Source organism: Phoxinus phoxinus (assembly GCF_949152265.1).
Source record: "Phoxinus phoxinus genome assembly, chromosome: 1".
Classification (NCBI taxonomy): Eukaryota; Metazoa; Chordata; class Actinopteri; order Cypriniformes; family Leuciscidae; genus Phoxinus; species Phoxinus phoxinus.
The window spans coordinates 10,510,404-10,538,355 of record NC_136876.1 but is presented as its reverse complement, the minus strand read 5'-3'; the positions used below and the strand labels follow the sequence as shown (position 1 = coordinate 10,538,355).

At 40.7% G+C, this 27,952-nt stretch overlaps 2 protein-coding genes across 4 annotated transcripts; both read left to right on the top strand.

The window, feature by feature from the left end:
• The first annotated feature begins 403 nt into the window (after nucleotides 1–403).
• On the top strand, nucleotides 404–12,463 carry LOC307000065 (alpha-2-macroglobulin-P-like). Its single transcript, XM_079615305.1, has 34 exons — nucleotides 404–581; nucleotides 3,403–3,586; nucleotides 3,654–3,810; nucleotides 3,962–4,014; nucleotides 4,120–4,140; nucleotides 4,246–4,411; nucleotides 4,489–4,573; nucleotides 4,677–4,791; nucleotides 4,874–4,994; nucleotides 5,080–5,189; nucleotides 5,262–5,432; nucleotides 5,511–5,738; nucleotides 5,820–6,032; nucleotides 6,111–6,260; nucleotides 6,503–6,652; nucleotides 6,740–6,815; nucleotides 8,641–8,815; nucleotides 8,905–9,130; nucleotides 9,213–9,336; nucleotides 9,408–9,529; nucleotides 9,609–9,660; nucleotides 9,756–9,839; nucleotides 9,919–10,095; nucleotides 10,256–10,331; nucleotides 10,418–10,574; nucleotides 10,658–10,732; nucleotides 10,813–10,975; nucleotides 11,050–11,234; nucleotides 11,309–11,524; nucleotides 11,612–11,733; nucleotides 11,850–11,931; nucleotides 12,025–12,108; nucleotides 12,188–12,293; nucleotides 12,364–12,463. Exons 1-34 carry the CDS (start codon nucleotides 502–504, stop codon nucleotides 12,402–12,404), a joined length of 4,347 nt encoding a protein of 1,448 aa, XP_079471431.1. The 5' UTR covers nucleotides 404–501; the 3' UTR covers nucleotides 12,405–12,463.
• On the top strand, nucleotides 404–27,952 carry LOC307000161 (alpha-2-macroglobulin-like protein 1). 3 transcript variants are annotated; one of them, XM_079615551.1, is made up of 35 exons: nucleotides 404–424; nucleotides 18,566–18,723; nucleotides 20,729–20,912; nucleotides 20,977–21,133; nucleotides 21,249–21,301; nucleotides 21,432–21,452; nucleotides 21,549–21,714; nucleotides 21,784–21,868; nucleotides 21,945–22,059; nucleotides 22,139–22,259; nucleotides 22,340–22,449; nucleotides 22,527–22,697; nucleotides 22,786–23,010; nucleotides 23,078–23,290; nucleotides 23,369–23,518; nucleotides 23,753–23,902; nucleotides 23,991–24,066; nucleotides 24,251–24,383; nucleotides 24,461–24,686; nucleotides 24,769–24,892; nucleotides 24,962–25,083; nucleotides 25,162–25,213; nucleotides 25,308–25,391; nucleotides 25,480–25,656; nucleotides 25,766–25,841; nucleotides 25,927–26,083; nucleotides 26,164–26,238; nucleotides 26,321–26,483; nucleotides 26,558–26,742; nucleotides 26,812–27,033; nucleotides 27,111–27,232; nucleotides 27,333–27,414; nucleotides 27,501–27,584; nucleotides 27,652–27,757; nucleotides 27,838–27,937. In XM_079615551.1, the coding sequence occupies exons 2-35, from the start codon at nucleotides 18,644–18,646 to the stop codon at nucleotides 27,876–27,878; spliced, it is 4,308 nt and encodes a 1,435-aa protein (XP_079471677.1). In that variant the 5' UTR covers nucleotides 404–424; nucleotides 18,566–18,643; the 3' UTR covers nucleotides 27,879–27,937. The 3 variants fall into 3 exon arrangements, 2 of the variants coding, with proteins under 2 accessions (XP_079471677.1, XP_079471676.1); XM_079615550.1 differs by lacking the exon at nucleotides 404–424 and having other exon boundaries at nucleotides 18,483–18,723; nucleotides 27,838–27,952; XR_013797992.1 differs by lacking the exon at nucleotides 404–424 and having other exon boundaries at nucleotides 18,541–18,723; nucleotides 26,819–27,033; nucleotides 27,838–27,934.

Here is a 27,952-nt window from a genome sequence, read left to right as displayed (position 1 = left end):
GAAGTTCCCTTATATCCCCACTCATGGAATCCCATATTGTTCAATCAGAAATGTATCAATTATCGGGCCGGACCTGACTGTTGTATAAATGACAGTAATGACCTAAGTCACTTAAAGAAGGTCTCTTCGGGACTTAACAGTTTTTAGCTGTTTTCGCGGATCCATCTGAACGGGCATCTTTTTGACAATGTTGTCGTCTGTAAAAAGAAACATCTTTCCGGTTTTTAGTACATTGTTGTGTAAATGTAGCCTACCCTAAGAGCATGTGTTTCAGAGTTGGCAACCCTGTGATTAATTACCGGGGCTCCGCCCTAAAGACGTCCAGATTGCCTGTGATGCTAAATCAACCTGTTCTGAATTATTAAGAGCGTTTAAATAACGCTGGCATCAGTACAGCTGATTTAGAGTTAAGCTGTAGAGCTGTGTGGATCTTAACAGAAGTGCTGCAGGGTTTTTGAAAGAGACTCTTGATTTCTGTCTAGTCTTGGATGATTGCTCTTCATGGCTGTGAGGGAGATTTGTGTTTGGAAAGGGCTAATTTTGGCCCTCTTCCTCTTTGCTGTTGATGGACAGAAGAGGCCGTGAGTACCATGGGCTTTGAAGTGAAATGAAGACTAATGTTTATGCTGATGCAGTTTTAAAGATTGCAAAATTAATCCCCAAAGCTTTAACCATATGTTCAAAGTTAATTAGGCATATTTTACTTTGTGGCCATCTAGTGGTCAAATAATGAATGGTGTTCATTAACACTTGATACAAGTCATTGTTGAAATTAGTTTTTTGTTCCTCATCAACAAAACGGTCTTGTTCTCTTGTCTTTTTTACCATGGTAGTCCAGTGTTGCCAATTCAGTGTTTTGCTCGTTTTTCTGCAGCCTAAAGGTCTCACCCAGACAACCAATCACACATACTTAAACATTCAGTGCTCCAACATACAACCTAGAGCTGCACTATTAATCTTTAAGAGATTGTATCTCGATTCAGACACATCTTATTATTAAATGACAGAATTGCCTGTTTATTAAACCTTTGACAATCAAACAGAACATCAAATCTGTGTTGGTGCTGCTGAGCAGAGCGAGCAGTTGTCATTAAAGCTACACTGTGTTTTTTTTTGTGTTTTTTTTACCCCCATCTAGCGGTGAAAAGGTATATGACCATCCAGTGAATATTAGTTTCTGTTCCTCTCAATTCCGATTTCGTTTTAACTCCTACGGTGGCCAATGTAGTCCAAGATTTACATGGCTTCCAGTTCGACCTCGTCCATGAGTATTCCTTCAAGTGATGAGGTTACTTTAGAAAACTATTATAATTTGCAGTAATTTAATTTGTCAGTTAACATATAGGTTATGACATCTATGTAAAATGAATAGTTTTTTTTTTTTTTTTTTAGTTTTTTTTACCATTTTATTGCTAACATCAGCTATTAGGTTCCCAGACGAATGCAAGCTAATCTTAGTAAAGTAACTTTTATCAGTGCTATCATTATTCTGTATATTGTACGACATCACTAGCGTAAGGCAACGTTTACATTGTAGGCTATATCATTTTCTCCGTGAGCAGAGATCAGTTGATGTGACGGAGGTGCGAGGGAGAGGTAGGGGGAAAGGAAAAAATAAAAACAGGGCTGGTGCCAGTGAATTGCGGAGACGCGAAAGGCGAAGCTTGAATTAACGGGTATGTCCCTCTTTGGCTAATATACTTTCAAGATGGAGGGGCAACATGGCGATCGACATTCGAACCCCTCACCCGTATGTATTTTCAATGGCATATTATACACTCACGAGAATACTTTATTACTTGAACGAAGTAAATGTACATTAATGAGCACATATATTTTTGAAAGAGCTAAGTGTTTTTAGCTAAGAATAAACTAAAAAAGTTACACAGTGTAGCTTTAAACTCAAACTAGAATACTGTGCAAAAGTTAATTTCAGTAATTCAACTTTAAAGGTGAAACTGATACATTATATAGACTCATTACATGCAAAGTGATATATTTCATGCATTTATTTGTTAATTTTGATGATTGTGGTTTACAGCTTATGCACCTTTTCACAATATTCTAATTTTGAATTTGGGGTTTTCAAAAACTCAGTGTGGATTACCCCACCATAATTAGGGGGTAGGCCTACTACTCCTTCACTTCTATGATCATCATGGTCCACTACCATATCAATCCCCACCGTGGTCTAAACATGCGACAAACTGATAATCAGTAGGCTACAGAATATCTCATTGTTCTTATAAATCCAAAATAACTGTTTTGATCAACTCCCAAAAGTTAGAAGTTAAGTGCGCTGTAATGCCATTCTAATTACTAGGAAAAGTAATACCTTTAACAAGAAGCCTATTTCTTGAAATATTGATTTGGTTTATTTTTAGATTTCAGAAGACCTGGAGGTGAGACCCAACCCTCTCGTATACTAAACAGAAACAAATTCCTATACCTGCCTGGACAACAGGGCTATGAGTTGATTCAGTCCAGACAATCCCTACTAGAGGAATTTCCATAGCGTTTTGTCATTCAATGTTGACACTTGCTTGAGAAGTTGAAGTTGTTCTCTATCTCCGTTGTTTCTAGCCACGGCGGTTAAAAATGGTACGGTCCACAATAGAGGTGTCTGAAATCGCTTAACATTAAAATGTTCCTACAGTGAAAATAGGAGTTGACTTGTATTGTAACTGTAATATTTTTTCACAATATCAGAAATTATCTGACCCCCAAAACTGATATTTCTGTCCCTTTGGGAGGTACTGGGTCTTCATTGGGGGCTATAGTACCCCCTGTAATTCGAACTATGCATAAAATGTAAGCCATAATCTTCTAAATTAAAACAAAGGCTTGAAACATCTCACTTTGCATGTAATGAGTCTATAATATATCAGTTTCACCTTTAAGTTGAATTACTGAAGTTAACTTCAGCACAATATTCAAATTTTTCTTATGGAGTTTTGATTGTACACCACTAGGTGGGTGACTAGTAAATGTTAAAGTGTATGTCATTGAATCATTCAAGATATTAATTTAGTAATGAAACAAGTGAGTATTTAAAAAAATCATCTTGTCAACTTATTTTTTCAATAATTATTTTTTAAATGCACTACATCAATTAACATTGTTAGATTTTTCTGTTAAGTAACATGTTATTTGTTCAGAGCTGTGACCTCTTCCAGGTACAAAACCTAGTTTTTATCCAAAATCATGCAGCTTTAATACCACCCCAACTAACCACGCAAACCCTCTTCTCTCCTGATGATCTCTTTTGGGCTGTTTTTGATGCACCGACCTGGCATTCGCAACCCTGTGGCAGACACCTTCTGTGGATGTTAAACCAACATGTTAATGTTCTGACCTGATTCCATTTGGTCCCTGAACCTAAACTTCATGATGTTTACACAGGTTATTCATGGTGACGTTCCCTGCAGTGATTGAAACTGGATCTGATGCCAAATTGTGTGCAAGTCTTCTGAAACCCCAAGAGAGTCTCACAATGACAGTTTCTCTGCTTGATGAGGAAAATGGGATGACTCAACTTATGCAGCAGGTTTCTTCAAAGCCATTTCACCGCTGCTTTTGTTTCCAGGTATGCCATTAGATGCAAGTGGGTTTCTTTTTTTTCTTTTTCCTGGTTTAACTGGGTTTCTCTACAGGCTCCTCGAGTAGATAAAGAATCTGTGCAGACGCTGAAGGTAGAAGTTCAAGGGAAGGTCTTCAGAGCGACTGAAGAGAGGAAAGTCATGTTCAGACGTTACCTGCCTTTGACCTTCATCCAAACAGACAAACCCATCTACAATCCAGGACAAACGGGTGAGCTGTGAATGACCCTTTGTTAAATATTAGAGGTGTAGAAAGTCCATTACACTACAAGTTCTGATCGTCTTTAATTGCATAATGCACTTGATGTAATTTGATGATGTAATTTGTAATTTGATGTTGAATGTTATTGCTGTTTTTGCAGTGAATTTCAGAGTTGTCACCATGGATGCCAAATTTGTGCCTCTTGATCAGATGGTAAGGCCTGACCATGAACAAATTGCAAATTTATTGCAGGTTATTTTTGTGCACATTTTTGCTCTTTTCTTCAAAGACTGCATAAATGTTTATGCTTTCTTACAGTACAACCTGGTGGTGGTAGAGGTGAGAATTTGCTCCAGTGCCAAGTCTTTGAATGGAGCGAACGCAGCTTTTAGTACTTTTGCTTTGTTTGCTGTTTTTCCTCTGAGCTGTTCATTGTTTTATTAGGATAATCATAATAACCGGATTGGTCAGTGGACAAACATTTCCTCAATGGGGTGGATATTACAGCTTTCTCACGAGTTAAACCCAGAGGCTCAGATAGGGATGTACTTGCTAAAGGCTTTTATTGGTGACCAAATGACCTCGCATGTTTTTGAGGTGAAAAAATATGGTAAGTCTGTATATAATGTGCAACAGTACAACACCAGATCTAAGGTCTTAATCTAAAGCATTTTGTTTCTGGTTTAGTTTTGCCCAAGTTTGACATGACCGTAAAAACACCACAGATGTACAGCGTTGGAGATGTGGGACTGAAAGTTGAGGCTTGTGCCAAGTGAGTGGTGCTTTTTTTTTTTCTTTTTTTTTTTTTTTTCTTGCTGCCACATTTCTTGTCTTGTGGTTGGTCACTTGATCTTTTTCCTTGTGACTTTTTCCAGATACACATATGGCCAACCTGTACCTGGTGAAGCCTTGGTGGTAGTATGTCGTGAGCCGTTTCCATATGGTGTGGTTCCTGACTTGACTCTACGTTGCCTGAATCAAACTTCAGAGGTGTGTGTGACTCCTGCCTTACAGTGGAGGTTTTCTTCTTCTGCTTGAGCTTGACTTAAATGTGACTTTGTTCTGCTACCAGATGAATGCCACTGGCTGTGCCTCCCTTACCATCGATACATCAGTGTTTTTCAACACCAAATTTGAAAATAATATGAAAGATACTCTTCTTGTAAATGTGAATGTCACTGAGGAGGGAACAGGTGAGCTATTGGCTGATCTTAACCAATTGCATGTGTATGGAGGAAGTTGACTTGTTAATTCAGTGCGTTTGTTTATTTTCCCCAGATGTATTGATGTCAAAATCTGCAACGGTGTCCATTACGTTTGAAGTCGGCAAGGTCACGTTTGTGGACCTCCCGGATTATTTTGAACCTGGATCAACAATTAAAGGAAAGGCAAGTAAAACTTTATTCCTTGTAGCAGAAGCCTTCACATTGGTTCCCTTTACTAACCTTGAATCCCAACAGATATCAGTGTCTCGTTTTGATGGGACTCCAATTGCAAACAAAGTGGTTTATCTCCTGGATGGTAACAGCTGGCCCAACAAACTGCTGCAAAATCTGACCACAAATCAGAATGGACTGGCCTCGTTCTCCCTCTGCACTGCTAGTCTTCCTAAAGCTGCTCTCAATCTAGTGGTACGATTTGCTCTTGTATCTTGTGAAATGTAGACTTCTCTAAATCTCTTTTGCATTAAACCCATTCCTTGTTGCCAGGCAAGTGCGACTCCAGCGGTTGTTAATGGTTACAAATCGCCATACTTCACCACAGATACAAGGGTTGTTAAGCTTCTCCAAACTGATTCTTCCAGCAACCCATCATCTAGTGAACTGACTATAGTGAAGCTTGAGCAGCCACTCAAATGTGGTGCATCGTTTCCAGTGACCGTGAAGTATTATTTTGTTGGAGAGGCTGGTGACTACGGTGTTGACATCATCTATATGGTGAGTGGACACATATATATGTATATGCGCTCTGGCCTATTTGTCCAGCACATTTTATGCACCCGTTTGTCTCTTTTTCAGGTCTTGTCCAGAGGATTGATCGTCCTCCATGGATTTCAGACGGTCAACGCGAGGGCTTCTAATACAGTCACGAGCGGCTCTGTGTCTTTCCAACCGTCTGTCAGTGTCGATATGGCTCCGGTAGTGCAGATTCTGGTCTACTGCGTTCTGCCCAGTGAGAATGTTGTTGTTGGTAGTGTGTCATTTGAGACAGAACCGTGTCTCCAAAACCAGGTATGATGTGCACTAGCATCTTTTGATTTCAAGTGGGGTATGATGACGTTTCCTACAGCTTATTGGTCCTTGTTCCAGGTGTCTCTACAGTTCTCTCCTGCTACGGCTGTTCCTGCTGAGGGAAATGTTCTGACCGTCTCTGCTGAAGCAGGATCTCTGTGTGGCATCAGTGCTGTAGATCAGAGCGTCTGGATCTTGGAGCCAGGAAGACGTCTGAGTGCTAAAATGGTATCCATGCAGTCGATTTAAATTCTTGTTGGTCTTGATTAACATTCGGGTTCAACTAGAGAATTTGAGTAATGCTGATGGATAAATTTAAAAAACCTATGCTATTATGCAGCTCTTATGATTATAGTTTTTTTTTTACATTTAACACCTAAAATTGTAAACTGACCATAACATGCCAAAATATATTTAGTTAAACATTTTCCAGAAATATGACACAGACCAACACTGTTTTTTGGTCATAGGTGTTTGATTTGCTCCCGGTGCGATCACTATCGGGTTACCCATCCAGCGTTCAGGATGAACCAGAGTGTCTAGGCTTTCAACCCCGTCGAGCTGTTCGGATTAATCCGGCCTACACTGCTCCTACAAATCAAGCCTACACAACTTTCAAGGTAGAAAACAATTCATGACCATAGTTACTGAATAATACAGTCATTGACTTTAAATCTGTCTTGTGTTTTGGCTTGTTTCTATGACAGAGCCTGGGAATGAAGATTGCAACAAATCTCCCTGTACGAGCCCCTCCGTGCCCGCTGTATCCCAGAGTCCCAGAAAGTAGGTCTATGCAGATTGGGTATTTCAGTGGAAACAAATTCTGCATGACTTCCCTTGAGTTATGAGAGGTTATTCCATTTTTCTTTGTGGAGCAGCAAATTGTGCTGTTTTTAACCCTCTGGGGACCAATGTGTTTTTGGGGTCCTTGAGATGTTCTGACATGCCCTGACATTCGTGCTTTTTTCAGTTGCATATAAACCTATTAATGGCAAAGGTGTAATTACACTCTAATTCAATTCAAATTTATTTGTATAGCGCTTTTCACAATACATATTGTTTCAAAGCAGCTTTACAGAAAATGCATTTCAGAAATGTACATACAAAAATACAGTTAGTTAATCATAAATTTAGGGCATAACATATCGCCGGCGTTGGGTCGTCTCTTCACAGGCGTCGAGTCGTCTCTTCACAGGCGTTGGGGCATCTGAAGTCTCCATGAGAGGCTGGATACATAACTGGAGCTGACGAACTCTATTTGAGTTCTCGCATAATGAGCCCGCATAATGAGCTTGCATAATGAGCATTTTATCCAGGTGTCACACGCAAGAATGTTAGGAATAAATATATATACCAAATATAAAGTCAAAAGCACATTTTTAGTACATAGTCATACCTGGAAACCAATCATGTTCAAATAGGCTATATGAGCCATTCTACAGAATTGGTTCAAAGTTAGATTTGGAAACTTTTCTCTTTTCAAATTTTGTATATATGCAAATTGTATAATATCAAGGTAAACATTTCTAGTAATTGTGCAGTTAATTCTCATACTGTATTTTCAGAGTTTTGGAATACATCCTCTGCCCAAATGTGTCACTAATAAAAAACAATAAATCATTTAATGAGAAGGCTTATATTGACCTATTGCCTAAATATTATTTTACATCTACCTTGTAAATATATTTTTAGCCATTTTATTAGTGTTTGTCTATTTTACAGTAAAAACCTTTATAGTCGATCCAAAACTAGCCACAAGTAGCAACAGCGCGCATATATGCCGTTCATTCTTCACACACAGAAACGCGATTCATATTTAAACAGTCTTTTTGCGGTTTACAGACTATTCCATATCGCGATTACAAGGCATATAATAAAAAAACTTACTACTAATCCTCAACTGGATCCATTGCTCCTCGAAGTGAAACCAGCACTTCTGAGGTAAGTTTCCCAGGATTATTCCTCACCACCTCGCAAGATGACACAATACATTCATCTGATTAAACTTGAAGTGTTTTATCGAGCTGATGTGGCCGGTTTGCATGTATTGCCTCAGATCATTTGTGTTTATAGCGCGTGCTCTCCGTGGGTGTGGTCACATTACAAGACAACGAGCTGAAATGAGAACTCGCTCTTTTTATATAGATTACATAAATGGAGCATATTTGTTAGTTTTGAATTGGATAATTTAAAAGTACACACTTAAATGATTATAAAGATATATTGCTCATGCCTGGGTGAATCGTATTCACTGAGTTTAAGTTTACAGACGTGCACCAGAAAAAGTTCACGGAGACGGAGAGGCAGAAAGCACACCCTGTTTATTTTACAAAAACACAATGTTTTTTTTCGATTGTAAGTGTACACAAAGTAGACATTTAACAGCTTATTTTTTCATATGTCTTAAGTCTGAATGACCAAAAATAACAGTATTTTAAATCTATTTTGCTGCTATGTAAAAAAAGAGCAAAACGTGCCGGCGCATTTGCGGTCCCCAGAGGGTTAATCTTATTTTTATAAATGAAACCAGGGGCAATTATGGACCTTATGTTTATTCTGCAGACACTAAGTTCAAAGTAAGTAGGTGTAAAATCGCTTGTCTCTCCAGTGATGAATTTTCGTGGTCGTCCTGTGGCCATGGCTGCAAGGGCTCCTGCTGGAATGGCTCCTGTTGAAATTGCTCTTCCAAAAGAGGAAGTGTCCGCTCCAGCCCTTTCTGCTCCAGAAGTGACCATCAGGACTTACTTTCCAGAAACATGGCTCTGGCAGCTTGCTCAAGTGGGGTTAGTGAAGCATCTTGTTCCTTCTAGAGCTATTTGCCCACATCTTACCTCTCCTGTTCTCCTTATTTCTCTCTCCTGCTGTCCTTCAGAGACACTGGATCCACACAAGTTCCCCTCACTGTTCCTGACACCATCACCACATGGGAGACTGAGGCGTTCTGCCTGTCCTCAAAAGGTTTTGGTCTTGCTCCTCCTGCTCTGCTGACGGTCTTCCAGCCCTTCTTCCTGGAGCTCTCCCTGCCGTACTCCATCGTCCGTGGGGAGTCTTTTGAGCTGAAGGCCACAGTCTTCAGCTATCTGTCCAAGTGCATCATGGTCTGTCATGGTTTATTTATATAATGGATTTTTGTAGAGAAGGTCATGTATTTTTACTCCATGTGCTCTATTTCATTGGCAGGTTAAAGTAACACCCGATTCATCCACGGCCTTCACTCTTAAACCATATACTGATCCATATTCATCTTGTCTTTGTGCTAATGGGAGAAAGACCTTTAAATGGGTTCTATCAGCTTCTGTTCTCGGTCAGTTTTGTACTGCTCTTAGAATTAGAAGTGTATATTAGGTGTTGCTCACTTCCTGTCTGTCACTGCAGGAGCTGTCAATGTGACTGTCAATGCTTCAGCTGAAGCATCCCGGACTCGATGTGGCACTGAGGTTGTGACTGTGCCGACAAGAGGACGCATTGATGTAGTCACTCGAACTCTACTTGTCCTGGTAAGTGTTAACCAGCCTTCTGGAGTTTTATCATGGATCTCATGCTGCTTATTGATGTGGTGTTTAATTGCTTTCATAGCCTGAAGGAGTTGAAAGGACAAACACCCAGAGTTGGTTACTGTGTCCAAAGGGTTTGTTTTCACTCAATGATTCCCCAATACATTCTCAACGTACAGCCAAACATTAGCCTAGCTCTCAATGCTGATCCATTCTTTTCGGTCTGCAGGAAACGTTCTTTCTGAAGACGTGACGCTGACATTTCCAAAAAATGTGGTTCAAGGATCATCTAGATGCTCGGTTTCAGTCCTTGGTAAAGCATTTCATTGAGTAGAAACTGACAGGTAAACTAACTTTTTTCTGATGTGGGTTTTATGCTTGACCTCTTGTAGGGGACATAATGGGTCGTGCGCTGAAGAATCTGGATAGGTTATTAAAGATGCCGTATGGCTGTGGAGAACAGAATATGATTGTTCTTGCTCCCAATATTTACATCCTTCTGTACCTGGAAGTCACGGGGCAACTCACTGCAGCCATCCGAGAGACCGCCACAGGCTACCTTCAGAAAGGTACGGTTGACCAAATCCACTTTACATATGTTGGAGACTAAATTCCAAGGAGGTTTAGTCCTCAGATTAACTCCAATCAGACTAAAGTCCTCTTCCCATTGGAGTGTGCCAGACTGTTTAACTCCTTGACCAATTTACATGTGGCTTTTGGCCTTATCAGGATATCAAAGACAACTGAACTACAGACACAATGATGGTTCATACAGCACATTTGGTAATGATGAATCGAATACGTGGTGAGTTTCTCTGTTCTACTGTTGTGTATAATCTGCTGTGGCACCAGCTTTTTGTAAGTTCAGTTTGACTTCTTCTCCACGACCAGGTTGACCGCCTTTGTCATGAGGTCTTTTGGTCTAGCGAGGCAATTTATCTTCATTGATCCAAATGTCCTGCAGAGTGCAAAGGACTGGTTGATCAGCAAGCAGGGTTCAGACGGCTGTTTCATGCAGCAGGGAACTCTGCACCACATCGACATGAAGGTGCATTACATGTTTCTTAAACTATGCTCTAACCAATTGACTTTGAGACGGTTCTTCTAAATCAGTCTGTGGGTGTGTTTTAGGGTGGAGTTGGTGACAGCGTGACCATGACTGCCTACACTGTTGCATCGCTGCTTGAACTAGGCGTCCCCATCGCAGTAAAAATATCTCTAGTAATTGTATGAGCTCCTTGCAGATGACCTTCCTTTTCTAGCTGTTGTCTGATCTTTGCTTTCAGGATCCTGTCATTAACAGTGCTCTGTCATGCTTGAGGCCCGTCGTTGGGAACCTGGCAAACACTTACACAACGGCTCTGCTGGCCTACACCTTCAGTCTGGCTGGAGAGACCACCACTCGATCACAGCTTTTAACTAGTTTGGACAACTATGCCATTTCTGATGGTGAGATATACTAGTCTCATGATTGTTCATCAGGGTCTTTGTCAACAACTTTCTCCCCTCCATCTCATCCTAAGGCACTAAGCTCCATTGGTCTCAGACGACATCTGGTGATACTCTGGCGGTGGAGATCAGCTCTTACGTGCTGCTAGCGGTTCTCGCTGTTCAGCCTCTCACGACAGCTAATCTGGGTTATGCTAACCGCATTGTCAACTGGCTCGTGGCCCAGCAGAATCCCTATGGAGGCTTCTCCTCCACCCAGGTGCCTCTGACTACCAAACATGAGTGCAATCATTTATGGGTTGAGTTTTTTTTAAATCTGGTACTTGTTGTTAGGACACAGTAGTGGCTCTTCATGCCCTGTCTGTGTACGCTGCTCAAGTGTTCAACTTGGACGGCTCCAGCACAGTCACCGTACAGTCCTCAGGAGGAGACTCGTATAGCTTCAAAGTGAATCGGGACAACAGGCTGCTGTATCAGGAGAAGCGGCTGAAGAACGTTCCTGGCAAATATAGTGTTAAAGCATCAGGATCCACTTGTGTGTCTATGCAGGTCTGTATCTTCACTCCCTCGGTTTCTGTTTCTTTTGTGCACATCCTTATCCTACTGTGCTTTGTTTGCTCTGCACACATACTGTAGGTTGCGTGTTTCTACAACATCCCGACACCTGCTAAAGTCTCCAAAATACTGAGTGTTGAAGCGCAGGTGACTGGAGACTGCCAACCACTTGAAGCCAATCTCATGTTGAACTTCACTGTGAAGTAAGAACCTTTCACTTTGTGTCCTGAAACCAGGTCTTGTTTATGACCCTTACGAAGGGAAGCAGTGTTCTTGATCCTGTTAACTAAATCTTTGTTTCCCCATCACCCTCATTCAGATACAATGGCGTAAAAGCAAGCACTAACATGGTTATCGTGGACGTTAAGCTCCTGTCAGGCTTCACGGCTGATACGTCACTGGTTCGTATGCTTTTAAGTTGATTTAGAAAGTTCCAAGATGCTTGAAGCTCCTTCAGTTGTAATTCTGTATGTAAATGATGGTCTTTTCCTCAGCTTGGTTCTTCACCCCAATCGTTTGCTCCGCTAGTGGAGCGGGTTGATTCTGAAGATGATCATGTCTTGGTGTATCTAAAAGAGGTGAGACTCACCCTGAGCATATTACTAGATGCCATCTCATGTTCTGTGTGTGCTGCTGTTCATCCTTTCTGTCTCACAGGTTCCCAAAGGCGTCCCCATGAGTTACACTCTGCAGCTGAAACGGGTTCTTAAAGTGAACAACCTCAAGCCAGCAGTCATAAATGTTTATGACTACTATCAGACAAGTAAGCTTTCGTCCTAATCATTCTTTGCTCTGACTGAACTCCCAGTTTATTTTTCATGTTCCTCTCTCAGGTGATTCATTCGAGACCACCTACACGTCTCCCTGTTCATGATTTTGATTCAGTACTGATTGTACGATTAATGACTTAAATAAAACTGCTCTTAAACAATCAGTTCTCTTTGCCTCCTTTTGTTGCTAATCTGTGACGTTTGTTTGAAGCAGGAAATTGGTGTTCATGAGTTTTGTCCTGTGACTTCAAATCCTTACATGACTGAAGTGTAGGTTACTCAGGCAGTGACTTAACTTGTTTTTGGACTTTAAACTGCAATTTTTTTTAAATATACACTTATGAAGGCATTCAGTTATATACTATACAGTGCAGCCAGTTTTACTGTAACAAACCAAAAAGCAATAAACAGACAATTGCAGAATAGTGCAGTTGAGTCATTATTCAATGAGCCTCTCAGTGAAGCGGGTTTAATTTGACTATAAATCTATTGTTACATACAAAATACGTGTTTTTTTTTATTTATCATTTCATACTTTCATTGGATCCACAGCCTGTCAGTCTTCATTATGGAAGATTATGTCCTGGTTCTCACTATCACATTAAGCTTCCCTTTTCAAATACTAGTATCTCCACATCCCGCTTGTTCACTTTGCTGGTGCTCATTCACTATTAATTGTTTGCACTACATTTCAAGTACTTTTGTATATTTTTATTCTAATTGAGATGTTAGCAGTTACATGAGTGTTTGTCACTCCATATTGCTATTTCATCCATACTGGAGGCCAGAAGGTGCCCTTTTAGGTTATGGCTTAATATAAACGCATGATTAGTTGACTAATGGCTAAAATGAATGAGCAACTAGAATTTTTAGTCGGACAGCTCTATCTATAGACTATTTTTGTATTATTATATATTGATACAGGCAGTTAAGCAACATGGCACTACAGTAGCCAGGTATTTCAAACATGACTGACGTGTATGTATGGTGATTATTGGATCAAAACACATTCTCATTCATTGAGTTTGACACTGCTAAGGAATTCAAAGGAATGTGGGATTAAATAGTTTGAATATAAATATGACCGTAAAACAAAGTAGGGTTGACCTGTTAAATAAAATGCCCTTTTTTGTTCTACTGAAAATATGCCAGGAGCCCGCTGTTGCTATAGCAACGAGCGTGCATCTGATTGACATGTATCTTATTTCAGTTGTTGCTCATGTTGAGGTTATTTCAGCTTTGTACAAGGTTTGCTTCATACATTTAGATTAACTGGGTTAAGCTGGGAGTGTTAAAAATAGGCGCTGACATCTCTGCCGTGATGGAAAAAAGCAAGCTCTTGTAACAAAAGTATCCAAGTGTTCAGGTTGGCAAGTTAAACACCAAGTTACCTTACACACACACAGACCCAAGTGGGAAAGCAGTAGCGCAACCGCTCATTACACCGCAACATTACACACTAACTAAAGTTAGAAAAGTGAAATCAACCACCCCTTTAAGTAGCTGTTAAGGCATAGGCCTATGTTTACATATTTTAATAAATATGATGGAACATAGTTAGCTTTTTGTTAAAATGTCTTCAGTGAAAATTGAAATATGTTGAGAGAATAATGAAAAAAGACAACCATGTCAATATTAATGGGCTGTTAAGTGATGTGATTTTATATCCAAGAAAAGGGGGGATGTCATGTATCAGGATTACTTTGGTTGTTTCAAGTTTAAGTCAATAGAGGGCGCTTGGTAGTGAGTGCACCCTTTCAGGCTGTAAGAGTATGGCAGGCCTCTTTTACATTTAAGGCCTCCGATCTTTCAGTCACAGGTTGAGCTTTCCGATCTTTCAGTCAGTTTATTAAAAAAGGTATCACCTGTAGTGAGTATTGGCCTCTTCTCAATTAGTTATTTTTCCAAGCCGTCGCTTATCTGAGCTCCAGATAATTGTTATCTGAGCTCTACAAGTAATTGTGCCCAGGGGCCTCTGAACTCTTAATCCGGCCCTGCTGGTAATGAGGCAGCAAGAGCTGTCAATCAACTCCAGAACCTCGCTCATGAGGGAGGGGCCGAGGTCCACTGTGAAGGACGAGAGCGAATCGGATCGTGTCATGGAGACGTCGCTGTTCTCCGGTAGGGAACTCCCTCGACTGTCTTCGCTGAGCAGTTCAGACGTTTCTGCAAAGCTTTGGTCCAGTCGTGATACACGAGGCAGCGTGATGAAGCCAGATCGAAGACCTGCAGGAGAGGAGAGGAATAACAACATGTCTCCGCAAATCTTTCACATTAGTTAAGCGTGAAAGGATGACTATTTAGCCTACTATTAGTCGGGATGACTAAGACTATTTACTTTCTTAATTCACGTGGTTTTATTGTGAATGATTTATCACATACACACTAATATGTGCATTTTACACTCTTTTGACATCACCAGTCCCTCTTATTTTACAAACACCTTCATATTAAGACTTTCTCCATCCAATCAATTCCTCAAAAATCAAGTCCTGTCCTTTATTATTCATTCACTACACATATTCTTAACATAAAAGCTTGAGTGAAAAGTTGTATTGAAATGACAAACATAAATTTGAGAATTAACATAATTTTAAATCTAGATCTTGAATACTGTTTAATTCACTGTCTTTGGGTAAAAGCGTCTGCCAAATGCATAAATGTAAAAAATGTATGATAGCAGCACTGGAGCTAAATAAACAAAACCTGATGAAAATTTGACCAGCTGTACAATGAGTCGCATGATCGATGACACTCGTTTACAGTTTTTTTCAATCGCTAACAAGCGCTTACCCATACTTCAGATACTTTTTCTAAACTCTTAACACAGACTCACACCTACAAAACACAATTGGCCAAATGGATAATTTTCTTCTCAAAAACACATTTTGTTAATTATATACTAACTCTTCATTTCAAAATAGAACACATCTTTCTCTGCACACACTAACTTTACCAAAACACTGGAAATCTGACTCAAAATGAAATGATTATGTCAAAGAATAACACTTGTTTTCACTTCACAAGATACATGCAGTCAATCAAAGTACACCAGGTTTCAGAATACTGGCTATTCTTGACATTACAAAAACTGCATAGACTTTTATGTTTCTTGGTTGGGAACTGTATGTCCACATGTAGTAATGTTCACATTCAAAAGCATTCCAGTAACAAGCAAATCCTTTACTGTTTACTACAGGAGGTACAGTAGAAACAGGGTATGATAGAACAGAAAAAGTGTTACAGTATTGCTTACAGTGAACAAAATATCCATGAAACACATGAGCATTCTGAAAAAAAAAAAAAAAAAACCTTTTTTTAGTACTTTTGTTTTAGTACTAAAAAAGCACAAAATTACTGTATCTAGTCTCTGCGATCTTCAGGGTTATGCCACATGTTTTCATCAACATCACATCTGATATTATCCAAGACGATGCAATCAAGAACTGTGATGTCCCTGCACCAGCATCCATGGCTTCAAGGAGGGACATCTGGTCATGTGGATGATGGTCATAAACCTTCCACCTCCATGCAGAAACAAACTCCTCTATGGGGATGAGGAAAGGTGAATAGGGTGGAAGGAAGAGACTTACCAGTCTTGGGTGGACTTCAAACCATGTTGTTATTGCTTGAGAATGATGGAAAGCCACATTGTCCCAGGTAATTACAAAGGTTCTCATGTTTTCATGAGAACCAGGCGCTGCTCTGGAACCAGGCGCTGGTGGAGATCATTGAGAAAGGCAAGGTGTGTGTGTGTGTGTGTGTGTGTGTGTGTGTGTGTTATATTTAGTTGTCTTTATGTCAGTCTTTGAGGATTTTGGATTTCCCAGAATGAGGGAAGTTCCAGAATTCCTGAGACATGAAACACACACCATTGAAACCAGCACTGCACTTTTCCTCAGTCCCATTCTCAATTGTGTGAGTTTCTGCTTCATTTTGTGTGTGTGTGTGTGTTTTTCAGTGTCATGTTAAAAATCGCTTAACTGTAGACATGCAGTGCAGAAGATTGACCTCACTTTCAAGATTGTACAGGATTTAATGCAGTTATAAATGCAGTTTTTCTTCATTTCCACTGCAGCGTTCGTGCAGACTCGATTACAAAAGGACCAAAACTATGACTTAAACTGTGACGCAATCTTTTATTGGCTTCCATAGTCATTTGTTTGCCAACATGTTGGCTCTGCCTAGTGATGTGACATTTGAACCGAGGCGTCGGAGCTTGTGTCGAGAAAAAAGGGGCGTGCCAGATGAAGCCGCGATTCGAGGCTTGTGTTGTTAACGTGAAAATCACGTGACTCATGACAAACGAGGCCTCGGTTTGTGTGGATACGTCACCGGTTCGTTCTGAGTGTCGTTTCCGGATAAAGGGGGTTCGAAACTTGCGCCACCTTGTGGGTGTTGTCAGGAGTAGTTGAATCAGTTGTAGTAGAGTCAGAGAGTTAGAGTTACAGTTAGATAGTTGTGTCGTCGTCATTATTGTGTCATACATGTGTTAGGGCTGTATATTATTAGATTATATCAGGTTAGATTAGTTATAGTATATTGTTATTATTAATTATAGTAGTTATATTATTGTTAAATTAATTAGATAAGATTATTTGGATTGCTTTGGTTTTTGGATTTGGACTGGACTGCTTTTTGATTTGGATTGCCCTTTTTGATTTGTTTGCTTTTTGTGACCTCTTTCTTTTTCCTTGTAATGGAGCCAGCAAGAAAGAGGAAATCCTCCCCTGTCTGGGAGTTTTTTTCTTTGTACCTCCATTATTAGGTGACCTTTGGCATCTGCTGGATAGCACGGTGGATCACTGTAGAATGAGCTCAAGTGCAACAGCAGATGCTACTGTAGAAGTGGATCGATATTTATCCAAAGTGAACCTCACAAGATCTGAGGATCCACTAGTATATTGGGCTCAACATAAACATCTGTATCCTCATTTATACCTGCTGGCACTGACATTTTTATGTTCCCCCGCATCCTCTGTTCCATGCGAAAGGATCTTTTCCAAGGCTGGAGAGGTTCTGTCCAAGAAGAAGAATCGTCTAAGCCCCAACACACTTGAAAAAATTCTGTTCCTCAAAAAAAATAATGTGTGATCCTTCCTTCATCCACCCCAAACTTCAGTTTGTTCCTCTAAATTCATAGTCCCATAAGCACAACACTGCACTAAAACTGGTAACACGTCAATGCACAAAACACACCAGAAACTATTCTTAACATTTCCCACCCCACACTTTTCTGTTGCAATTTGCATTATTACACTCCCTCCACCATTAGCACTGCACTCAACACAGTCTCACTTTTGTTGTTCCTACTGTCACTATCCAAACAATTTATGAATAATTAATGAACTGTGTGTGACAGTTGTCTCTGCACAAGTAAATTCAGGCAGAGAGAGAAACATATTTTATTTGGTACCCAGGCAATGGAAAAATGTCTGCTCAGGACATTGATTCAGTATTCATTTATTGGTCTGCTATTTCTTTGCACAGTAGCTAGGTGTCACTAGTGAGCAATAGTGAATGCAGCTTCGAGTAATGAACCTTTTGGTGAAGCAATGGGCTGCGAGGTCTCAGTGGTTCAGAAAGCCTCATTTTGCCATCATTAATTTTGCGCTGACATGTTTCTACAGTGGCCCTAAACGGACAAACGCGTTTCGTCACTATGTTGTTCTTTATAGGGGATTATCACGATTCCGGGTTTCATGGGCGGGATTTTTCAACTTTGTGCATGTCCACTTCCGGCGCAGTTCAACAATGGCTGAAACGAAGGCTAGATGTCACTGCTCTGTTCCACTTTGTCAATCAAACAAACAACGCCAACCTTATTTAAGTTTCCATGGATTCCCGACTGAAATGAGTCTAAGGAAGAAGTGGATTAAAGCGGTTCGCCGGGATGAAGGGTCAAACTTTAAAATAAAACAAGGTAGCACGTTTTTTGGGATGCAGTAGCTATACTAGGGATGTAGTATAATTATACCAAATTTACCAGGATGCAGTATAAATAAACTTAGGGTCGTCCATCATGGGTTCGCCAGAGTGATGAGTGATTCCCCGGAAGTGGCAGTGCACAAAGATCACTGAATGCGGAAGTACTACGTATCAGCGTGATAATCCCCTATTGGCATCCCTGTGATTAATTACCGGGGCTCCGCCCTAAAGACGTCCAGATTGCCTGTGATGCTAAATCAACCTGTTCTGAATTATTAAGAGCGTTTAAATAACGCTGGCATCAGTGCAGCTGATTTAGAGTTAAACTGTAGAGCAGTGTGGATCTTAACAGAAGTGCTGCAGGGTTTTTGAAAGAGACTCTTGATTTCTGTCTAGTCTTGGATGATTGCTCTTCATGGCTGTGAGGGAGATTTGTGTTTGGAAAGGGCTCATTTTAGCCCTCTTCCTCTTTGCTGTTGATGGACAGAAGAGGCCGTGAGTACCGTGGGCTTTGACGTGAACTGAAGCAGACTAATGTTTATGCTGATGCAGTTTTAAAGATTGCAAAATTAATTCCCAAAGCTTTAACCATATGTTCGAAGTTAATTAAGCATCTTTTACTTTGTGGCCATCTAGTGGTCAAATAATGAATGGCGTTCATTAACACTTGATACAAGTCATTGTTGAAATGAGTTTCTTGTTCCTCATCAACAAAACGGTCTTGTTCTCGTCTTTTTTACCATGGTAGTCCAGTGTTGCCAAATCAGTGTTTTGCTCGTTTTTCTGCAGCCTAAAGGTCTCACCCAGACAACCGATCACACATACTTAAACATTCAGTGCTCCAACATACAACCTAGAGCTGCATTATTAATCTTTAAGATATTGTATCTCGATTCAGACACATCTTATTATTAAATGACAGATTTGCCTGTTTATTAAACCTTTGACAATCAAACAGAACATCAAATCTGTGTTGGTGCTGCTGAGCCAGAGCGAGCAGTTGTCTTTAAACTCAAACTAGAATACTGTGCAAAAGTTTATTTCAGTAATTCAAGTTTAAAGGTGAAACTGATGTATTATATAGACTCATTACATGCAAAGTGATGTATTTCATGCATTTATTTGTTAATTTTGATGATTATGGCTTACAGCTTATGAACCTTTTCACAATATTCTAATTTTGAATTTGGGGTTTTCATAAACTCAGTGTAAATTACCCCACCATAATTAGGGGGTAGGCCTACTACTCCTTCACTTCTATGATCATCATGGTACACTACCATATCAATCCCCACCGTGGTCTAAACATGCGACAAACTGATAATCGGTAGGCTACAGAATATCTCATTGTTCTTATATATCCAAAAGAGAACTGTTTTGATCAACTCCCAAAAGTTAAGTGCTCTGTAATGCCATTCTAATTACTAGTAAAAGTAATACCTTTACAAGAAGCCTATTTCATGAAATATTGATTTGGTTTATTTTTAGATTTCATAAGACCTGGAGGTGAGACCCAACCCTCTCATATACTAAACAGAAACAAATTCCTATACCTGCCCGGACAACAGGGCTATGAGTTGATTCAGTCCAGACAATCCCTACTAGAGGAATTTCCCTAGCGTTTTGTCATTCAACGTTGACTCTTGAGAAGTTGAAGTCGTTCTCTATCTCCGTTGCTTCTAGCCACGGCGGTTAAAAATGGTACGGTCCAAAATAGAGGTGTCTGAAATTGCTTAACATTAAAATGTTCCTACAGTGAAAATAGGAGTTGACTTGTATTGTAACTGTAATTATATTTTTTCACAATATCAGAAATTATCTGACCCCCTCAAAACTGATATTTCTGTCCCTTTGGGAGGTACTGGGTCTTCATTGGGGGGTATAGTACCCCCTGTAATTTGAACTATTCATAAACTGTAAGCCATAATCATCTAAATTAAAACAGACTTGAAACCTCTCACTTTGCATGTAATGAGTCTATAATGTATCAGTTTCACCTTTAAGTGTAATTACTGAAGTTAACTGAAGCACAATATTCTAATTTTTCTTATGGAGTTTTGATTGTACACCACTAGGTGGGTGACTAGTAAATGTTAAAGTGTATGTCATTGAATCATTCAAGATATTAATTTAGTAATGAAACAAGTGAGTATTTAAAAATCATCTTGTCAAACTTATTTTTTCAATAATTATTTTTTAAATGCACTACATCAATTAACATTGTTAGAACTTCTGTTAAGTAACATGTTATTTGTTCAGAGCTGTGACCTCTTCCAGGAACAAAACCTAGTTTTTATCCAGAATCATGCAGCTTTAATACCACCCCAACTAACCACGCAAACCCTCTTCTCTCCTGATGATCTCTTTTGGGCTGTTTTTGATGCACAGACCTGGCATTGGCAACCCTGTGGACACATTCTGTGGATATTCAACCAACATGTAAATGTTCTGACCTGATTCCATTTGGTCCCTGAACCTAAACTTAATGATGTTTACACAGGTTATTCATGGTGACGTTCCCTGCAGTGATTGAAACTGGATCTGATGCCAAATTGTGTGCAAGTCTTCTGAAACCCCAAGAGAGTCTCACAATGACTGTTTCTCTGCTTGATGAGGAAAATGGTTTGACTCCACTTATGCAGCAGGTTTCTTCAAAGCCATTTCACCGCTGCTTTAGTTTCCAGGTATGCCATTAGATGCATTTTTTTTCTTTTTTTTTTCGTCTTGTTAAACTGGGTTTCTCCACAGGCTCCTCGAGTAGATAAAGAATCTGTGCAGACGCTGAAGGTAGAAGTTCAAGGGAAGGTCTTCAGAGCGACTGAAGAGAGGAAAGTCATGTTCAGACGTTACCTGCCTTTGACCTTCATCCAAACAGACAAACCCATCTACAATCCAGGACAAACTGGTGAGCTGTGAATGACCCTTGGTTGAATATTAAAGGTGTAGAAAGTCCAATCTGCTACAAGGTCAGATCATCAAGTGCATTATGCAATTAATGTAAGTTCATTGTGTCTTTGCAGTGAATTTCAGAGTTGTCACTATGGATGCCAAATTTGTGCCACTTGATCAGATGGTAAGGTCTGGCCATGAAATTGCACATTTATTGCAGGTTATTTTTACTTGAGCAGTTTTGCAGTTCTCTTCAATGACTGCTGCAATGGTGTCTTTCTTTTAAATGCTTAATATTTCTGTCTGTCTTTCAGTACAATCTGGTGGTGGTGGAGGTGAGTTTGTTCTGGTGCAAGTCTTTGAATGGAGCTGCTGCCACTTTCTGTACATTTTGGTTTGCTGTTTTTATGAGCTGTTCATTGTTTTAATAGGACAATAACAATAACCGGATTGGTCAGTGGACAAATGTTTCTTCAACGAGGTGGATATTGCAGCTTTCTCATGAATTAAACCCAGAGGCTCAGATAGGGATGTACACACTAAAAGCTTTTATTGGCGACCAAATGACCTCCCATGTTTTTGAAGTGAAAAAATACGGTAAGTTGTGAATGTGCAACAGTTCAACGAAAGATCTGAGATCTTACAGTGTTTTTATTTCTGGCTTAGTTTTGCCCAAGTTTGATGTGACCGTAAACGCACCACAGATGTACAGTGTTGCAGATGTGGGACTGAAAGTTGAGGCTTGTGCCAAGTGAGTGAAACCTACAGATATTTTCTTATCTTGTGGTTGGTCCGTTCTTGATTTTGTTCCTTGTGACGTTTCCCAGATACACATATGGCCAACCTGTACCTGGCCAAGCCTTGTTGGAAGTATGTCGTGAGCCGTTTTCATATGTTGTGGTTCCTGATTTGACCCGTCAATGCCTGGATAAAACTGCAAAGGTTTGACTCCTGCCTTACAGTGGAGGGTTTTTCTTCTGCTTGTGCTTGACTTAAATGTGACACTTTGTTCTGTTACCAGATGAATGCCACTGGCTGCGCCTCCCTTACCGTCGATACATCAGTGTTTTTCAACACCAAATTTGAAAATAATATGCAAGACACTTTTCTTGTAAATGTGAATGTCACTGAGGAGGGAACGGGTGAGATTGGCTGATCTGAACCAAAGATGTGTATGGAGGAAGTTAACTTGTTTATTTGAGTTGGTTTAATTTTCCCCCAGATGTAGTCATGTCAAAATCTGCAACAGTGTCCATAACGTTTGAAGTTGGCAAAGTCATGTTTTTGGACACCCCGGAATATTTTGAACCTGGATCAATGATTAATGGGAAGGCAAGGAAAAAAGTTAATTCCTTGTTGCAGAAGCCTTCACATCGGTTCCCTTTCCTAACCTTGATCATTCCCAACAGATCTCGATGTCTCGTTTCGTTGGTACTCCAATTGCAAACAAAGTGGTTTATCTACTGGATGGTAACAGCTGGCCCAACAAACTGCTGATGAATCTGACCACAAATCAGAATGGACTGGCCTCGTTCTCCCTCAACACTGCTAATCTTCCTAAAGCTGCTCTGAATCTTGTGGTATGATTTGCTCTTTGTATTTTGAGATGTAGACATTAAATTTCTCTAAAAATAAAATAAAATAACGATTGCATTCATTGTTCCCCAGGCAAGTGCGACTCCAGTGGTTGTTAATGGTTACAAATCGCCATACTTTACCACGGACACAAGGGTTGTTAAGCTTCTCCACCTTGATTCTCCCAACAACCCATCTAGTGAACTGACTATAGTGAAGCTTGAGCAGCCTCTCAAATGTGGTGCTTCGTTTCCAGTGACTGTGAAGTATTCTTTTGTTGGAGAGGCTGGCGACTACAGTGTTGACATCATCTATATGGTGGGTGGACATAAAAAAATAAAAAAAATAAAAATATTAGGAACTTATGTATCTGTTTGTCTGTCAGGTCTTGTCCAGAGGAGTGATCGTCCTCCATGGATTTCAGACGGTCAAAGCGAGGGCTTCTAATACAGTCACGAGCGGCTCTGTGTCGTTCCAACTGTCTGTCAGTGTCGATATGGCTCCAGCAGTGCAGATTCTGGTCTACTGCGTTCTGCCCAGTGAGAATGTTGTTGTTGGTAGTGCGTCGTTTGACACAGAAACTTGTCTCCAAAACCAAGTATGATGTGCACTAGCATCTTTTGTCTTCAAGTGGGGAATGGTGACATATCTTACAGCGTCTTGGTCATTGTTCCAGGTGTCTCTACAGTTCTCTCCTGCTACGGCAGTTCCTGCTGAGGGAAACGTTCTGACTGTCTCTGCTCAAGCAGGATCTCTGTGTGGCATCAGTGCTGTAGATCAGAGCGTCTGGATCTTGGAGCCAGGAAGACGTCTGAGTGCTAAAATGGTATCCATGTGTAGTTAAATTCTTGTTGGTCTTGACTGACATTCAGGTTCAGCTTTAGAATTTGAGTTGTGCTGAGATCAATAGGACAAACCTTTTGTTGTGATTGTAGCAGTTTTAGTGTACGTCTTAACATACATTCATGTTCTGACATAACATGCCAAACATTAATGAATTTATTCAACATTTTTCAAAAGTGACATACCTAAACACTTTTTTTTTTCTTCATGGTTCCAGGTGTTTGATTTGCTCCCAGTGCAATCACTATCAGGTTACCCATACAACGTTGAGGATGAATCAGAGTGTCTAGGTTTTCAACCCCGTCTAGCTTTTGATATGGATCCTGGCTACACTGATGCTACAAATCAAGCCTACACAACCTTCAAGGTAGAAAAACATATTTTGTGACTACATGGTCATGAACTGAGTTATTGACTTTAAATCTGTATTGTGTTTTGACTTGTCACTCCAACAGAGCCTGGGAATGAAGATTGCAACAAATCTCGCTGTACGAGCCCCTCCGTGCCCGCTGTATCCCAGATTCCCAGAAGGTAGGTCTATGCAGAGAGGCCATTCTTTCAATGAAAACAAATTATGCATGACTTGAACTTTCATTAAGTTATGTGAGGTTACACCTCCTTAGTGGAAAAGCAAGTTGTGGTGTTGGGTGTTTTAATCATTTCTATAGATGCAACAAGAGGGGCAGTTTGGTGTAAAATTGCTTGTCTTTTTCAGTGATGAATTTGAATGGTCCTGTAGAAATGGCTCTTCCAGAAGCAGAAAGTGCTGGAGGTGACACTTCCACTTTAAAAGTGACTGTCAGGACTTACTTTCCAGAAACATGGCTCTGGCAGCTTGCCCATGTGGGGTTAGTGCCTTCTAAAGCTACTTACCCAGGTTTTACTTCTCCTGTTCCCCTTATTTCTCTCTTCTGCTGTCTTTCAGAAACACTGGATCCACACAAGTTCCCCTCACTGTTCCTGACACCATCACCACATGGGAAACAGAGGCATTCTGCCTGTCCTCAAAAGGTTTCGGTCTTGCTCCTCCTGCTCTGCTGACGGTCTTCCAGCCTTTCTTCCTTGAGCTCTCCCTGCCGTACTCCATCGTCCGTGGGGAGTCTTTTGATCTGAAGGCCACGGTCTTCAGCTATCTTTCCAAGTGCATCATGGTCTGCCATGGTTTTCTTTTAGATAATTTCTGTATAGAGATGGTCATGTGTCTTTGCTCCATGTGTTCCGTTTCATTGACAGGTTAAAGTAACACCAGCTTCATCCACGGCCTTCACTCTTAAACCATATACTGAACCGTATGTGTCCTGTCTTTGTGCCAATGGGAGAAAAACCTTTAAATGGGGTTTCTCAGCTTCTGTTCTAGGTCAGTTTTGGATCTATCTAAATTGTAAGTGTATATTTGGTGTTGCTCACTTCCTGTCTGTCACTGCAGGAACTGTCAATGTGACCGTCAATGCTTCAGCTGAAGCATCCCGGACCCAATGTGGCACTGAAGTTGTGACTGTGCCGACGAGAGGACGCATTGATGTAGTCACACAAAGTCTGTTTGTCCTGGTAAGTGTTAACCAGCCTTCTGGAGTCTGGTCATGGCACTCATGCTGCTTTACTGATGTTGTTTTATTGCTTCTATAGCCTGAAGGAGTTGAAAGGACAAACACCCAGAGTTGGTTACTGTGTCCAAAGGGTTTGTTTGCACTCAATGATTCCCAATACGTTCTCCATGTACAGCCAAACATTAGCCTAGCTCTGAATGCTGATTTATTCTGTTCGGTCTGCAGGAAAAGTTCTTTCTGAAGATGTGACTTTGACATTTCCAAAAAACGTGGTTCAAGGATCTGCCAGATGCTCAGTTTCAGTCCTTGGTAAAAAATGTAATTCAGTAGAAACTGACATGTGAAGGTTGGTAGAATAACTGTTTCTGATGTGGGTTTTATGCTTGACCTCTTATAGGGGACATAATGGGTCGTGCACTGAAGAATCTAGATGGGTTATTACAGATGCCATGTGGCTGTGGAGAACAGAATATGATCATTCTTGCTCCAAATATTTACATCCTGCTGTACCTGAAGATCACAGGGCAAATCACTGCAGCCATCCGAGAGACTGCAACAGGCTACCTTCAGAGCGGTATGGATGACAAACCCACTTTGCATATGTAAATGATAGTCCAATGGGAAGAGCAGGACTAGGCTTCCTTGGAATTTAGTATCCTACATTTGGCTTTTGACCCAATCAGGATACCAAGGAGAACTTAACTTCAGACACAGCGATGGATCATACAGCACGTTTGGTTATGATGAATCAAATACATGGTGAGTTTCTCATTGTTCTAGTGTATAATCTGCTGTGGCACCAGCTTTTTGTAAGTTCAGTTTGTGACCTCTTCTCCATGGCCAGGTTGACCGCCTTTGTCCTGAGGTCCTTTGGTCTAGCGAGGCAATTTATCTTAATTGATCCAAATGTCCTGCAGAGTGCAAAGGATTGGTTGATCAGCAAGCAGGGTTCAGACGGCTGTTTCATGCAGCAGGGAACTCTGTACCATAGTGATATGAAGGTGTGTTACATGTTTCTTAATGCACTGGAATCTATTGAGTAGGTTGAGACTTTTCTTGTAAATTGTATTTTTTTTATTAGGGTGGAGTTGGTGACGGTGTGACCATGACTGCCTACATTGTTGCATCGCTGATTGAACTTGGTGTCCCCTCCATGGTAAAATCGACCCAGTAATTGTATGAGCTCCTTGCAGATGACCTTCCTGTTCTGGCTGTGATATTTGTTTTGGCTTTTTTAGGATCCCATCATTACCAACGGTCTGTCATGCTTGAGGCCTGTCATTGGGAACCTGGGAAACACTTATGCAACGGCTCTGCTGACCTACACCTTCAGTCTGGCTGGAGAGACCACCACTCGAGCACAGCTTTTAACTGCCTTGGACAACCTTGCCATTTCTGAAGGTAAGATTTACCAGCTTGATGTTGGTTCATCAGGGTCTTTGGCATAAACTTTCTCCCCTCAATCTCATCCTAAGGCACCAAGCTCCATTGGTCTCAGACGACATCTGGTGATACTCTGGCGGTGGAGATCAGCTCTTACGTTCTACTAGCAGTTCTTGCTGTTCAGCCTCTCACGTCGGTTAATTTGGGCTATGCTAACCGCATTGTCAACTGGCTTGTGGCCCAGCAGAATCCCTATGGAGGCTTCTCCTCCACCCAGGTGCCTACCAAACATGAGTGCAATCATTTGGATTTTTTATTTATTTTTTAATCTGGTACTTATTTTTAGGACACAGTGGTAGCTCTTCAGGCTCTGTCTGCGTACGCTGCTCAAGTGTTCAGCTTGGATGGCTCCAGCTCCGTCACCGTACAGTCCTCAGCAGTGGGAGGAGACTCGTATAGCTTCAAAGTGAATCGGGACAACAGGCTGCTGTATCAGGAGAAGTGGCTGAAGAACGTTCCTGGCAAATATAGTGTTAAAGCATCAGGATCCACTTGTGTGTCTGTGCAGGTCTGTATCTTCACCCTCTAGATTTGCTGTGCACATCCAAATCTAAAAGCGTTTGTTTTTTTCTACTCGTACTATAGGTTGCATGTTTCTACAACATCCCAACACCCGTTAAAGTTTCCAGGACACTGAGTGTCGAAGCGAAGGTGACTGGAGACTGCCAAACGCTTGGAGCCAATCTTATGTTGAAGTTCAATGTGAAGTAAGTAGCATTGTGTCCTGAAACTGATGTTTATGACTCTTACAAAAATGAAGCGTTGTTCTTGATCTTTTTGACTAAACCTCTTTTCATCCTCATTTAGATACAATGGTGTAAAACCAAGCACTAACATGGTTCTAGTAGACATTAAGCTCCTGTCAGGCTTCACGGCAGACACGTCACTGGTTTGTATTTAAGATTGTTTAGAAAGTTCTAAGATGCTTGAAGCTCCTTCAACTGTAATTGTGTAAATGATGTCTCTTACCCATAGCTTGGTTCTTCACCCCAATCGTTTGCCCCGCTAGTGGAACGGGTTGATGTTGAAGATGATCATGTCCTAGTGTATCTAAAAGAGGTGAGACTGGGTATATTACTAGCTGCCATTTTCTCATGTGCTGTGGTTCATCCTTTCTGTCTCACAGGTTCCCAAAGGCGTCCCCATGAGTTACACTCTGGAGCTGAAACAGGTTCTTGTAGTGAAAAATCTCAAGCCAGCAGTCATAAACGTTTATGACTACTATCAGACAAGTACGCTTTCGTCCTAATCATGCTTTGCTCTGGCTGAATTCACTGTTAATAATCCAGTTAATTTTCTGCTCCTATTTCAGGTGATTCCTTTGAGACCACCTACACATCTCCCTGTCTATGATTTGATTCAGTACTGGCTGTAGGATGCGTGACTTGAATAAAACCACTTTTACAACCAGTTATGTTGCTTGTTCA

Bases quoted from the DNA above. Each gene is read 5' to 3' on its own strand.
- LOC307000065 (XM_079615305.1), top strand. From the start codon at position 502: ATGGCTGTGAGGGAGATTTGTGTTTGGAAAGGGCTAATTTTGGCCCTC. The intron at 8,816-8,904 runs GTTAGTGAAGCA...GCTGTCCTTCAG, and splicing joins TGGCAGCTTGCTCAAGTGGG to AGACACTGGATCCACACAAG. The intron at 10,575-10,657 runs GTGCATTACATG...GGTGTGTTTTAG, and splicing joins TGCACCACATCGACATGAAG to GGTGGAGTTGGTGACAGCGT.
- LOC307000161 (XM_079615550.1), top strand. From the start codon at position 18,644: ATGGCTGTGAGGGAGATTTGTGTTTGGAAAGGGCTCATTTTAGCCCTC. The intron at 21,453-21,548 runs GTGAGTTTGTTC...TTGTTTTAATAG, and splicing joins ACAATCTGGTGGTGGTGGAG to GACAATAACAATAACCGGAT. The intron at 26,484-26,557 runs GTAAGATTTACC...TCTCATCCTAAG, and splicing joins CAACCTTGCCATTTCTGAAG to GCACCAAGCTCCATTGGTCT.